The 16109-nt window shown below is 36.7% G+C and overlaps 1 protein-coding gene across 1 annotated transcript in view; it reads left to right on the top strand.

Annotated features, from left to right (window-relative positions):
- The window catches only part of LOC150096482 (mitochondrial carrier homolog 2-like), a 295508-nt gene that overhangs the window by 233102 nt on the left and 46297 nt on the right, over positions 1-16109 (top strand). The window contains exon 10 of the mRNA XM_090407808.1: positions 3751-3826. Coding sequence (XP_090263934.1) covers positions 3751-3826 — 76 coding nt within the window. The remainder of the gene's footprint in view (positions 1-3750; positions 3827-16109) is intronic.

Raw genomic sequence — 16109 nt, 5'->3', positions numbered from 1 at the left:
GATGGAATTGAGCAATCTTAGGCAGGTTTTTGGTGCACCAACCCAAATATGGGAGCAATATTCCATTGCTGAGCAGATTTGGACTTTGTATAGAGTTAGCAGCTGTGAAGGTGTGAAGTACTGTCTTATGTGAAAAAGTACACCAAGTTTTTTGGCAGCAGCAGAAGCTATGGTTGAAGTGTGGTTGTGCTAGGAATTGTCGGAGGTGCAGGTCAGTCCCAGTAGAAAATCTGATCAGTCTGATCGTGTTTAAAGTATTACTTGAAGGTAAGGGGGGGGGGAGAGAAGTGAGCTCTTTCTTGCAAGAAATCATTCAGAACTGCGTTTTGGTTTTTAAAGTTTACTAGGCTTTCTTTGCCCCACTGGGATATATATATACCTGGGAGATCTGAGTTTAGGTCACTGGTAGATCTTGAGGATTCCAATACTTAAGCACTACAAGGTTTGTCAAATGAAAAGGAGAGAGTGAGGTGTACTGTCATCAGCAAAGCTATGGATAGGATTGGAAGTCTGAGAGAGCAGGTCATTTATGTACAAGAGGAAGAGAATAGGTTAAAGAACAGAATCCTGGGATACTCCTGCATTGGTGGGGAAATCTGAGGGTAGTAAACCATCTACTATGACATGTAGTGAGTGACCAGTGAGAAAGTTGGCAATCCAGTTTCAGAGTGAGGAGTGCAGGTCATAGTATGGCAGTTTGTTAAGTAGGCCTCTGTGCCAAACCCAATCAAATGCCCTTGAAATATCAAGGGCAACCACGTGAGTTTCTCCATGGCTTGAGTCCATAGGTCAGTGGTGAAAGCAAGATCAACTGTAGACTGCAAGTGCCAGAATCCGTACTGCTGGTCACTGATTAGTTGGTATGACCCTAGGTGGTTCAAGAGTTGGTTGTTGATGACCTTCTCCATAATTTTAGAGAGAGAACAGAAGTGAGAGCAATTGGATGACAATTCCTCCGAATTGTCAGCCAATTTCTCAAGGAGGAATGGAAGTCACCGAGATTATCCCATTTGGCATCCTTGTACTAGCAAAGGACACAAGACTAAGAACTAAGAACTGGTGGGTGAAGATTGTTTTGTGGCAACAAGGAAAGTTGGTTGACTTTTATTGCCTTTCTTTGAGATGGGCTAGATGTGTACTTGCTTCCATGTAGGATAGATGCTAGTTGAACAGAATAGATTGAAGAGGTGATACAGGATATGTGTTAGTTCTGGGGCACGATTTTATAACACAGTAGGTGGGATACCATCAGGACCAGATGCTTGTTTTTGTTCAAGTTATTGAGGATTCTTCTGATTTATTTTTATCGGAAGACTATGGGCAACATGAAGGGAGCCATTCTTGGTAGTGTGGAAGGAACTTTGTCCAGGTCATCATTGCAGGAATTGGAACAGAAGAGTGATGCCAGTAAGTTGGCCTTGTCTTTAGATGAGGTAACTTTAGTACCATTCAGATGTAAGAGTGGTGGAAACCTGAGTGGGCAGAAGTTGCAACCAATGGCCTTGCCCATTGGTTACAACTTCTGACCAACTTGACCAGAAAGAGCGACTTCCATTTGGGTAGGAAGCAAGTTTCCAGCATTTGGCACCTTCAAAGTCTGACTTGGACCTGGTGATGATTCTTTTACAACACTTGCAAGCTGCAGAGTAGGCAGATGGAGTTTTGGTCTTGAGCCATTCATGGTAAGCAGAGGTTTTTTGTTTTACAGCATTTCACACTGTTTTGAGAATCAAGGCTTGGATGGTAGCTGAGAATTTGGAGTGGAATGAGGAATGAAACCCTTCATTCCTGTGAAGATGATTTTTATTATTCAGTTTGATCAGGTGTTTGGATCAGAATAAATGAAGCCATAGTCAGACCATGGGAAGGAGAATAGAAGTTACTGAGGTTGTCCCATTTGGCACCCTTGTAGTAGCAAAGGACACAAGACTGAGAACTGGTGGGTGAAGATTGTTCTGTGGCAAAAGAGACTTGTATGAGGTTGTGGTCCAAGTTACCAAGAAGAGAAGAACAGACAACCACAGTATACCTAGAAGGGGAGCTTGTTAGGAAGAGGTTGAGTGTGCAAATTGGAGGGGGTTGTCAGGTATTCTGGTAGGAAGATTGATGATCTGAGATAGGTCATTGTTGATGGCAAACACCTCAGCATCCCTGCATGCTTGGTCAGTGAAACTGGAGAAGGGGGAGCCAATGTCAGTTGTGGACATTGAAGTCTCCAAGAAGGATGACGTCACTATTGGGGGTATTTCAACTGCAGAAAGTCAAGCTTTAGAGAGAGAGAAAGAGAGAGTTGAAGAGGTTGGAGAGCAATAGAGAGAGAGCTTATGAAAAGGGCAGGTTGCTTTGGTAGAGATTTTGAGCCAAAGCAGCTTTACTTACTCTGTATAATTACTAATGAAACATTAGTCACTCAAACATGCTATTCCAGCGATAATATTAATTTTTCTGCCAACCCTATAAATAATTCGGACAACTGTTCCATATGAAGATCTCATAATAAATACATCTTTTTAAAACTGATATAAGTATAAATAGAAAAATTTTAAAAAATGCAATGATGTGAAGTACATTTTTATAAGAAACTTTTGAAAACTATTATAAATATAGTGTTATCTTTAAAACTTTATATGATGTAAGATTTTAAAGTATATTGTTATTATACAGGTAAACTCCATGGAGTCAGAAGACATTGTGGGAGATCCATCATTCACATAATACCTGCCATACCTCTCCTTAAATTCATTCACTGATCAAATACCCACCACCACTTCTGCAACCCATTACACCTAATCACCACCCTGTAAGTGAAAAATCTAGTCCTAACAACACTTACACAACTTCCACTGGTGGTTCCTTGTTCTCTCCCTTCTTGCCATGTACTCAAAAAAAAGTCTTCAGTGTTAATCCTACAAAACCTCTTTACTAACTTATATACTTCTATTGTGTCTAATCTTTTTTTTTTTGCCTATCATGTGTGTTCTTCAACAACCATGTAATCCAATGTGTTGCTTTGGTTACCTACACAATATGCCCTCTAAACTTCAACTCTCTTCCAAAATCACACTCAAGTCCCTGGCCTCATAAGTTTCCTGCAATTCAGTTCCATCAATATAGTACAAAGTTTCTGATCTCTTCCAAAAGTGCATTACCTTACATTTGGCCACATTAAACTGGCAGGCATTTACCTTTGCCCATACTGCTAGTGTAAGTCTTCCTGCATCACCTTCATTTGCCATTGCTCTTTCCAGTTTAGCATCATCAGCAAATAACTGGATATTGCCTGTCAAATCATTTCCTATATCATTGATGTACAAAATAAACAACACAAGACTTAGTACTGACATTTATAACAAGAAATAGCAAATTGCTTCTTGTGTAGGGGCACACTTATTACTTACTTGGTCATTAAAAGGCATGCTCTTTCTTTGCAAAAATTCACCTTTTAAAGCAAAATGTGTTGGATTATCTGTTTTTATTTACAATTTTCTTCAGTATGCTTTCTCTGTAGTTTATCGTATATATATTTTTCGGAATTAAAGATAATAATAATCATTTATACATTTGTATACAAGATTTTCTTTAATCCAGAAAAATCATGACTGTATTTTTAATTATCTAGGACAGTTAATTAACAATTAGCTGTTTTAATTATATATATATTCATAATTCCAGAAATAGTTTTCAAATATTTATAGCAATAAGAAAATGCTGTTATATAAATAATAGGCAAGCTTTTTTTTTAATATTTAGACTTGCAGCTGGATTACCACCTAATATGCGTATTTATATAAGCTGGAGGGACTGCTGGTCACACCTTAGTGCGATGGTAATTATTAACTCAGTATTTTCTTTAGATGGCGATTATATTATTTATATTTTAGCATATATTGAAGGAAATTAATATACATATCATTTGTAGGTTTGCATCCTCAGCTGGCTGCTATGATAATCCAATACAGTTTTCATTATTGTTAGCTTTCTGTCAACCATTTTCTTCCATATTGGTTAATTATTTGTCAGGTTTTTGATTTTATCACTTTTTACTCTTCTAATGTACTACTATTGCATCAATCCACAAAATTTTAGGCTTATTTTATGTCATCAGTGAATCAAACATCTGTTGAGTTACTCATTCATTCCTGCCTTAGAACTAACTTCCATTCATGCTTGCTTGAATGGAAATTGCCATAGTTCCATTTTTAACATCTTCATTTTTAATATGATTCTGCCATTAATGTCATCTGCTAACTAATTTTCCTCAGAATTCTCGTGAATGGTCTCTATTCATTTATTACTGTTTTTACTCAAGTCTCATATTTGCCATCTCTACTACAAGCTGCACATAAATATTTGCAGAAGATCTCAACATAACAAAAATAATGATGTGCAAAGTACTTGTAAGACCAATATTAACATATTCCTCTGAAAATTGGTTATCTGAATTGAATCGTTCATCCCTTAGCCCACTCATAGTACACTGGTGTCCAAAAGCCAAGGGCAAACTATGTTTTTACCTATATATGAAAACAATTTCATGACTACAGCCAAACGTGGACATAAATTTATTGCTGCCATAGGTGTGTTATAAATTCTGTACACATTAAATTGCAATACGTTTTTGGCAAAAGTTACAAATTTTCTGAGGATGTAGTTAAGGAATTAATATACAGTGCTTACAAACTTACAAAAACTATGCAGAGAGACATTTCAGTGGAATATATCCACCTCGAACTGCGATGCCTCTCTCACGATGTCATATCATACTTAGTGCCAAGTGATTCAAGAGTTCTTGAGTCGCATCCCAAATGTTCTCTGGGATTGAGATCTGGGGAGTGTGCTGGCTGCTCGATTCAGTTAATATCTTTGGTCTCCATAAATATCTTCATTGCTCATGTACAATGTGTGGCACTGTCATCTATAAAAATGAATTCTTTCCCTACAACACCATAGACATTACATTTTTTATGGATACAACACCACTGAAAATTTGCTCCATGATGTGCTGTGGAAAAAGGGATGCAGACTGTAGACCTACTTTTCGCAGAAATCTTGCCACAGTTTGTCAAGATATCCATGTACCTGTGCTTGAATGGAACTGACTTGCAAGCTGATCTACCATAGTGTGTTAATTGCATTTTTCTGTTATAACCAGAAATCTATCTTCATGCTCCATGGTAGAGCAAGAGCGACCTCTTAGCAAATGTCTGGAACACATTCCATTGGTTTCAAAGTTATTGGAATTAGTTATTCTTCCAATAACTTATTCCAATAATTCTTCCCCACGTGAAATCATCTAAATGTCTGAGATATTAGAAGACATCCAAGTTTGCAACTTTATTCCTTCCTTTCTTCAAACACAATTCACTTAGCACAGCCTTCTCGTTGAATGCTATCACATCACCCCTTTGTACGCGATTCGAAAATTTGAATGCATACCCACTTTCTACTCAAATTGTCAGTTATACAAATTGCCACAAGCTGATTCATCTGAATTTGTGGTTCTGATTTTCAGAAATAGTGTTTGTCCTTAGGTTTGGACACTAGTTACTAATGTGCAATAGTTATACAACTTTTCACAGGCAGGATTCACATATAAAAAATGTTTTAATTTATTTTATACAAACACCATTGGGAATGTAGTATGTCTGAGTTTCTGCTCTGTTTCCAGATTAGGAATAAAAAGACTAAATTCATACAAATTTTTTTTATAATAGTCATTTTGTTTAGTTAAAGAGGTTTAAAAATATTCAGGGGTTTCAGGAAGAATAATAAATATTTTGGTTGGTGGTATCGATTCTGAGTAAAGTTCTTATGAACATGTGTCCAAATGTCAATGGAAGCAGAGATACAGCTGTTTGAAACTGGCATATATATCAGCTCCAGTGTGCATGTAGCTCTGTAGAACAGGTGACCAGCACACAGCTCTCTGAATCAGATGTGACCAAGAAGCACTTATAACCTGATGCAGTTTCATGTACATCTTTACACATGATGAATATGCTGATGTGATGTTCAATTATGGTTTTTGTAATGGATGTGCTGTTGGTGCTTGTAGAGAATACCATCTACAGTTACCTAACTGCAGAGTACCAGATTCAAGAGTGTTTATTAATGTTTATAACAAAGTGCGTGAGACCGGTACCATTCTCAGCAGTCATATTTCTTTTGAACATGGAAATTGACAAAATGCGAATGAAGTAGTACACATTTACACATTCTTCAGTCAGTAGAACCTAGTTCTACTACAAGCACATGGAGAATTTCTGCACATATCAGAGTTCCACATACAAGAGTCTGTGGCACTCTGATATTCGATAATCATGAATGTTATATGAGCAAGGTTTGTATCTATTTCACGTACAGCAGGGGCAATACCTTCTCCCAAGCAGTGAAGGCAGTTGATTGGACTTTTGTCAGTGGGTAAATGCTAAATGCCAATTAATTCCATTAATACTGCTCACTGATGATGCTACTTTCACCCGTGATGGTATCAACAACGCCCATAACTGTCATTGGTGGGCAGACGAAAATTCACATACCACTGAAGAATCAAATTTCCAACATCACTTCTCTGTAAAACGTGTGGTGCAATAAGATTGACCATAACTTCATTGAGCCTATTGTGTTACCAAATCATCTTACAGGGCCCATTTATTTCCAACTTCTGCAAATCAAACTTCCATTATTGTTAGAGGATGTTCACTTGGCTACAAGGATTGGTATGTTCTTTCAGCATGACGGAGATCCTGCACATTATATAGCCATCAGGTGACACAATATCTAAATCAAACTTTCCCTGAACAATGGATCAGCCGCAGTGGTCCTGTTCATTGGCCACCAAGGTTTTCAGACCTCACTCCCTTAGATTTTGGTTTGTGGGGGTGGATGAAAAGCAAAGTATTCAAAGGAAAGGTAAATACAAGAGATGAATTGATTGCTCGCATTATGGATAATGCTGCCATCATAAAAGAACGTCAAGATGACCTCAGAAGAACAACACTTACTATTACCACAAGGGTTGCAAAGTGTATTGAGGCTGTTGGAATTTTCAGACATTTATTATGAACTGTAAATTATAGTATTTGTCAATTATCTGTGTTTCATATCATTCAAACAGTAATAAATACAAACAATAAGTCATTCATCATTCTTTAATACTCCTCATAATAGCTTTTTACATGACAGTTTCAAACAGCTCTATCTCTGCATCCTTTGGTAATTGGACACATGTTTATACGAACTTTTTTACCTAAATAATCGATACTATTACCTACCAAAATATTCACTGTTTCTACTTGAAACACCCTGTATAGTGGATTTATTGATGAGAGAAAAAAAAAAAAAAAAAAAACTGCATAAATTAAAAAAATGAGTTAATATCTAGCTGTAACATCTGGTGTCGATACTAATTACTTGTGTATCTTTAAATATTAGCCTGCTAAGTATATACTTAAGTGGCAATTCTTGATTGTGAAAATTTCTGAATTATTTTATCATCTAGACCAGCGTTTCTCAACCTTTCTAATCCCAAGGACCAGTAAAATGCCTAAAACAATTCTACAGACCACTGAGTTACAGAGACATAACTGGGGGGTGGGGGAGAGACCGCCGGTGGCGGCACATTTTTTGGCGTTTAAAAAATCTTGCCATATTGTCTATGGCAATGAAACTATATTGTTGTTCACTTCACTCCTCTTTTATTATTCATCATTTTGCCGCTACAAATTTAGCGATAGAATGACGAATAATAAAAGAGGGGTGAAGTGAACAACAATATAGTTTTATTGCTTCTGCCTTGGAACATTCTGACTCTATTAGTTGGTTTTTTAAGTCTCTATTTGATTTTAATAATTTTTACTTATTCAATTTTAACTTGTTTTGTTTAGCTAATTAAAAAATATATATTTGTTCACTTAATTTAAGTCTGCCTGTGGACCACCTGTCCCATCGTCGCGAACCGCAGGTTGAGAAACACTGATCTAGACCATACCAGCAGTATAATAAAATGTTGAATAATGGGAATATGTGCAAAAATCTTATTATAGTTCTAATCACTACCAACTTTATTACTATAATAAGAGTTATTTAGACCAAAAGAAAATAAATCAGATATAAAAAGTGTATTTTTTTTGTTGACACATCTAATCTAAATTCTTATGTATGCTAAGGTTATGCAATTTAAATCAGTCTGGTTTAGTATAGATTAAAAAATAACATCATTCTACTCTTCTCTGCATAACACAGAAAACTGATTTTATGCTGTTTGCATAACTTAAAAAAAAAACTTTGTTCTCTTACTCAGCTTTGCTTTTTATTTTTGCTTTGCTAATATGTACAAAAAGATTTGTACATATTAGTCATAGTCCTTTACACTGGTCTTCTGTTAGGAACAGCAGAGGTTTCTTATTAGGAATATCATAAACATATGGAAATTTCAACAAATGCGAAAACTCGGCCAGTTTTCCTTATGCATATTCATTGAAAAATACGTTACAGAATCAGCAAGGTTTGTTCTGGTAAATCTAGAAGAAAACTGTTTTTTCCCCTGAAATATCTTTATTTATTCGTGTGTCCCCATTCCTCTACCATCCCTTAGAATTGGTTGAGCCTTGCTAATTGAGGGATTAAGTATGTATTTTATGACTGTAGATCTGTGTGTGTTCATGGGCCAGTTTGCCTGTTCTGAGGGACAAAAAACCTGAATTTCTGAATGAAAAAATCCTCTACCTCTGTATAAGACCAGCTAAATCACCTTTAGTCGAAAGAGACCAGATAAAGATTCCTCACATCGTAGACTAGAATCGAACTCCAGGTCTTTCCAACCAAAGGGCTTCGTCTATACTGACTGAGCTATGAAGACTCACCCTGAAATAACTAAATCCTAGTGAACGAGAAATGACTTGCTGGGGATATAGAAGAGAGCAGCCATAATATTCAATGCTAAACATGAAATTAACTGTGTAAATGATTCTGTTCAAGTTTTATGTTGACAAATTTCAAAATGGAAAATTATAAACTGAGGCAATGCATGCCTATAGATCCACAAAAGATTCATTATGGAAATCTCTTCTTTTTACCATTTTAAAATCAGTTTTTCATATCTTGATAATTGGCTTGCATCTGTTTTGAGTTTAGTACAGACAGAAAAGGAAGATATAGATTTTACTGAAAAGGAATTATGATATTCTTGATTCTTCTTTTGAACAGTAGCGTGCTTCTGTAAGCCAAGGCTTAGAAAAGCTTGGTGAGCTAATGCTTAGAAGTAACCGCGAGAGGGTGAATTGTGAGTGTTGTGTTGTTATTACTGCTGCCGAAAGATAAGTCATGTTTTCATGTTTTATTAGGTTAACTCACTGTAGTTTTTGTTTTATATGGGTATGTGATTGACTGAGTTATTTAGTCTGTAAGTAAACATTGATTTTTTTGGTACGATATTGTCGGTATGGTACCAAAGCGTTGTACAACAGTGGCGGCAAAGATGTCATAATTGGGTGATTTGAATTTACGTGATTTTGTATAGTGTAGTGTGTGTGTGAGAGAGATATATTCATGAAAATTGAAGGATTTATGGAAGGCAAGTGAAACAGGTGAACAAGTTTATATTCAGATTTTGACAGCGAGCACCAGTTAAGTGGCGAGTACAAAGCAAATGGCAGTAGATCAGATAGCATTGATAGTAAAATGGAAAACGTTAATGTCAAAATTAATATTGAGCATGCATCAGTGGAAATACAGGAGAATGAAATAGACTTAAATAAGGAAATAGTATGCTTGAATGTATGCTTCACAAGACAAAGTGTGAAATTGAAAAGCAGAATCGGCAAGAGATTAGCAGGACTGAGAAGAGAAAAAAAGCAGATGGTCTGGTGTAAAAATCGAAATTATATCAACAAAAGAGAAAAACATGGGAAAGAGAAAATTATGTACGGAGACTCAGTGATCAGAGGAGTATGACAAAATCATATTTCTCTGGTACAAAAATGAATGATATTAGGCATGTCATTTGAATAGAGCATCTGTAGCTCAGCCAGTATAGATGAAGCCCTTTGGTCGGAAAGACCCGGGTTCAATTCCCATCCATGGCATGAGGAACCTTTATCTGCTCTCTTTCAAAGGTCTCTCAGAGGTCTCTTCAAAGGTCTTTCAAAGACTAAAGGTCTCTGTATGAGACCTTTAGTCTTTCGACTAAAGGTCTCATACAGATATGGAAAGTTTTTCATCCCTCAGAACAGGCATACTAGCTTCATGAACACACACTTCTACAGACATAAAATACCTCCATCCCCAAACATCAGGCTCTGTGACAAGTCAGTTGGAATCGTGCCTGTAAAAGTCACATCATGTAAAAGGCCGACCTCAAATAGATGGAATAAAGCACAAGGGAAAGAAGAAGTCATGCCATCTGAATGCAAAATGGGTAAGGCCCAAGAACTAATTGTCTTGGTTGGTGCTAATGATCTGAGAGGTAAGAGGTATTCAGTGAGGGAGGATGTAAAGGAGTTGTTGGATGAAGCAAAAATGATGAGCGAGAAGGTAAAAACTGTAAGTCTCCTGCCACGCTATTATAGAGGCCAATTAAGGGGGAAGGGCATTGATAGCAAACAAATCAATGCACAGGTTGTGCATAAGGAATGATGCAGAGTTTTGTGGACTGATGGGCCTGTGTTTAATCAAAAGAAGAATTTGTATGAAGCTGACGGGCTGCATCTAAATGGTTCTGTTGTTAGGTGTCTAGAGAGAGCTTTGTTCACTAGGCATGCTGAAGCACAAATTCAGGAAAACTGAAGCAATTAGGATGGATGCAGGTGAATGTGTGTGAAGGCACCCATAACATGAGTGAGTGTAAGAATGGCCAACAAGTGCAGAATCTAGTCTTTCAAGCCGAAATGTTGAATAGAGTAGTCAGTTCAGGAAGTAAAGCTAGTTGAGGGCCTAAAGAGATGCTGCAGTTTCTATATACTAATGCCAGAAGTAGCAGGAACAAGAGAGAGAGGAGTTTTTGGCATTGGTTAATGCAACCTCACCAAAGCCAAAAGTTATAGGCATTACTGATATTTGGCTAACAGCAGATGATGTAATTACAGGGATAGAATGTGAAGAATTTAATATGTTCAGGGAAGATAGGATTGGGGGAGGATATTGTTGATGATAGCATATGAATTGCAGCCAAAAAGAATAGGAGATAGGCAGACGGGTGCCTGTTCATTTGAAGCAGCCTGATATTGAGATCAAGGCCAATAAGACAAAATATATGGTTGGTTGATGCTGTGGGTTAAGGGGCTCAAGAGATGATCTGTAAGACATGCATCAGCAGATTACAAGTGCAGGTCAAGTAATGATTATTATGGGGGATTTCATCTATGGAGATATAGATGGGAAGGAAGAGAGATCACATGGCAGGAACGAAATTGAATTTATACTTCTACTGAGAGATAATTATTGGAGGCAGCATGTGATAGAGGGGACTCGAGGTGTGAGAGTATTGGACCTGATCATAGGATCGGAAGAGCTATCTTTAACTAAGGTGGCGATATTGCCACCTTAATTACAGATAGCTCTATATGTGACCACATGGTCTTGACTAGGGAGATTGTAAATAATGAAGAATATTCTCTCAAGAAGAGATATATGTGGAATTACAATGCAGGTGATTATGACAAGCTCAGGAGGAAGCTCGAAGTGCCATTGCATAAAACCTTGCAAGAGAAGGATGTTAGTAGTGCATGGGAGATTGTTAAGGGGCATCTAGAGGAAGCTACATTAAATTGTATAACTAGGGTAAGGAGGGTTTATCAGGTAGGAATTGTATGGATGAGTAATATCATTAAGCATGACCTTCAGAAAAAGAAAATGCTGTGGAGAATATATAAGGAGAAAGGTGATCAGCAAACTCATAAACAGTACAAGGATCAGGCAAGACAAGTGACAATATGGTAAGATATGGCAGAATCAGATTACTAGAAGAAACTAGCCCAAGGAAATTCCAAAGAGGTATTTTGCTGTGGCAAGTAAGAGGAATAATGACTATGGAAGAATAACCTAAATGAGTGCTGATAGTCACGAGGTGACAGAAACAGATAAAATAGTTGGTTACTGATTGACCACATTGCAAGGATATATATCATACAAGTGAAGTTAATGCTAAGTCTGTCGCATGTGACAGACATAATGTCTGTCATATGTGACAGACTTATGTGAAAAGAGAAGTGGATTATGTGGATATAACACATTGGTTAAGTGGATAAGATATACCACTTTTTGACAGATATCAAAAAGTGGTATATGGAAGAGCAGAATCCAGGTAAAAGCAGGTAACTAACCACTACTGTTTAATTTGTACATAAATGATATAGGAAATAGCCTGATAGGAAATATTCAGTTGTGCTGATAATGCAAAATTAAGTGGAGTAATAGTGAATGAAAGTGATGTTGGAGAGCTTGCAGGATGATTTAAATAAGCTGTCAATATGGGAAAAAGATAATGGGTATCAGTTTAATATGGAGAAATGTCAAGTTATACATTTTGAAGTAAATTGAATACAAGCTGTGTACAACATTGATTTAACTGTACTCCAGGAAACAGATGAAGCTAGGGATTTAGGGGTGGTGATAGACAGAGAGTTGAAGTTTAGAGGACATGTTGCTAAGGTTGCTAAGATAGCTCATAAGATTACTTGGCTATTGAAGAACACACTAACAGTAGAGATAATCATCAAATTCATGATATGCAAATCCAAGGGGTGTTTAGGTTACTATGACAGCACTACATCATTAAGTTTACATTATTATTAAACTTCTATCAACAATTTAATTCCAAATCAGTCTAATTACTTGTAAGCACTCCAATATTGTCATATCCAACATTACATGCTTCTAAGGCACTTCTGACTGAATCAATCCACCAACACCTTTTTTTTTTTTTTTTTATATATATATATATATAATATGTTTGGCCCATACACGGGAGGTTGGTTGGTCGACCTATAGTACATTAGTACCATGTATGGGTAGTGGGTTAGGAAAGGAAGAATTTGTTTACATTTGATTTGAATGACTTTAAATTGTATTCCTTGGGAAACACATCAGGTGGGAGACTGTTCCACAGTGCAGCAGTTGCAGGGATGAAGGGAGAGGAAAAGAAACTTGTTCTGTTTGTTTTTAGGTGTACTGTGAAGGGATGTTGTGCAGCAGCTGCACGTGTTCCAATTGGTACTGAGCGGAGGAATTATTGATGTTATTTCAGATGAGCATTTCCCATTGAAATATTTGTAGAATATACATACTGTAGAGACCATATGTCTGTGAGAAAGTGGGAGGAGAGAGTAAGGGATGAATCATTGATAAGTCTAATTCCTCTCCTCTGTATTGAGTTGAGCATTTTGAGAGAGCTTTTAGGGGCCCATATGTGGGAGCAGTATTCTGCTCCCACATATGGGATGGAGAGAGAGGGGAAGAGCTTCGCCTTCCCCTGGGTCTCTCTTCTACAATCTTGGCATCAAATGCCTGTTGTGTTAACCTTTTCTCACCCATTCTATTTAAGTGGCGATACCACTTTAGATTAGCTCTGCTGACACAATACTATTCTGACATTGGTTCATTCCCGTAATTTCTCAGAACCCTCATATCTGTAGTCTATTCTTTGATCAAGTGCTTTATTTCTAACTTATCTCTCAGATCTATAACTTGAAACTGGTTTGAACACTGTCTTGTATACTGCTAGTTTGGTGTTTTGGCTACTTGCTCTATTGTTCCATATAAATTTATTCAACTGGCTACCCACCATACCAGTTTTTGCAATTACCAGTGCAATTGGAGGTTTAAAGATTAAGAAAGTTTTGGAGGGGAAAAAAAAAATAGATTTCAAGAAAGCAAATGAAAATTAGTATAGTTCATGGCATAAAAAAGTGTGACAGACACAAACAAATAGACAAAATTATGCAAAGACATTTTTAACTCAAGATGATCATGAAGTGAGTATTTTAACTTGCTCATTCTTGGACATTGGATTTCAAGAACATTTACATAAACAGCTGTACAATTTCTATGGGACAAAAGTCAAAAAGATGTAATGCACATGGTATTTAATTTTTATCAGTAAATTATACTTGCAAAGAAATTATATTCTTGTTTAATCCTTTACCATGTAAACAGACAAAGTTTGGCTTGAAGAATCTTCATAACTTGACCACTTGTTTATTGTTGACAACAGTCAACAATAAACAAGTGTATCAGTTGTCTCAGTATCCCATAATGCAAAACCACATAATGCTTTCGGGCATGTATATTGCCTGCATTATGGGAAGAGTCACTACCCAGACCAGTTTAACCTTTATGAAGTCTCATAAGGTGAGAGTCAGACCTAGAAAGATACCAAGGTTGAATTAATGCAGAAATCGTATATTTTCCATATACAAAAAAGGTGTGTCACCATATTATTGAAATACTCTGGATCAGAGATAGTAATAGAAAGTTATTTCACTTGTTTACAAAGTAAATTATACTTGCCAAGAAATTATATTCTTGTTTAATCCTTTACCAAGTGTAAGCAAAGTTTATGCATGGAGTATCTTCACGACTAGGCTACCTGTGTATAGAGGCTATTGACTTTACATTCGTTGCGGTTTAGTATCCCATAATGCACTTCCTTTTGGAAGTGTATTTAGATAGGCTTCGACCTTTCTGGATACATGACCCCAATATAGTTCAAAACTGGTCTGGGTAGTGATACTTCCCATAATGTATAGCAATATACACATCTGAAAGGAAGTCTGGTTTGTATTATGGGATACTGAGGCACTTGATATAAAGTCAACAGTCTCCATATACAAATAGCCTGATCATGAAGATACTTCATGTACAGACTGTTTGCTTTCACTTGATAAAGGATTAACCAATATAATTTCCTGACAAGTCTAATTTACTTTGCAACCAAGGGAAAAAACGCTGTAATTTTTCTTACCTAGTGTTATACCATTATCTTGCTTATTGAAGGCCTGAAGTGGCTTGAAAAAAAATTTGTGCTAGGTTAATCTTTAAAATAAGTGCCTCCATAGCACAGTTGGAAGAACAATCAGACATTGTGCACTTTGATTGGAAAAGACCTTAATCTAATTCTTGTCTGAGAGGAATCGTTATATGGACTTCTTCTGAAGGTGAGTTAGCTGATCTCATAAATTGGTGACAGAGTTTTTTTCTCCTGGAAACTTGGGTTTTTCATCCCACATGCAGGCAAATTGGCCATGAGAACACATGCAATTTACCGACAAAAATACTGTTGGTGGCAGTAGTGTCATTGTGGTGGTACTAGGGAAGGTGGTGAGTTATGCTTAGTGGAGTAGAGTGCTCTCGTGTGAATGAGTCCTTGGATTTCTTTGTGATGTCATACAATAATAATAAGGTTCCTGGATTATCTAACCCTCAACCCACTCATGGCCATGAGAACACATTGTAACCCACTCATGGCCATGAGAACACATTGTAACCCACTCATGGTATGCTTCTGGTTTACAACCTTTTGTGGGTTGAATTGTCATTAAAAAGTAATAAAAAAAAAATAAGAGTAAAATGAATTGTAAGGGATATATCAGGGGATTCTAACAGCTCCACTTTTGAGAATGCAAGCAGAGCATGTTGCCTGAGCAACTGGACTTTGATTTACGTTCATTACACATCTTGAGTATAGTGACCTTAAGAATGGAAAATTGTTGACAAGAGATTACTACACAATTACTACTGTCATAATACCTGTATACCCCTAGAGGGTGTGTATCAGTAAATTCATTTGAATTGATGATCAGCCTACTTCTCAACTTTGATACTTTTTAAAACTTCCTTACACACTCTTTCATCATCAAATTCCTTCCATGTACCCTCAAGGGGTGTACAGGATATGATAGTACTACATAGAAAAATTTACATCATTACTAACTTCCTATCTACAATTTTCCTCCAAATCAGTCTGTTACTTTTCAAGACTCCAACATTATCAGATCTTATATTTCTATTGTCTAAGGCACTTTGTACCATATCAATCCATCTATATCTTGGTCTTCCTCTGGGTCGTTTTCCTGCCAGCCTGGTGGAGAACACTTGTTTTGCTAATCTTTCCT

The sequence above is a fragment of the Typopeltis vanoorti genome, chromosome 18, assembly GCF_054136105.1.
Source record: "Typopeltis vanoorti isolate ZY-2024b chromosome 18, IOZ_Tvanoo_1.0, whole genome shotgun sequence".
NCBI classification, from domain to species: Eukaryota; Metazoa; Arthropoda; class Arachnida; order Uropygi; family Thelyphonidae; genus Typopeltis; species Typopeltis vanoorti.
This window is presented reverse-complemented; position numbering and strand designations above follow the sequence as displayed.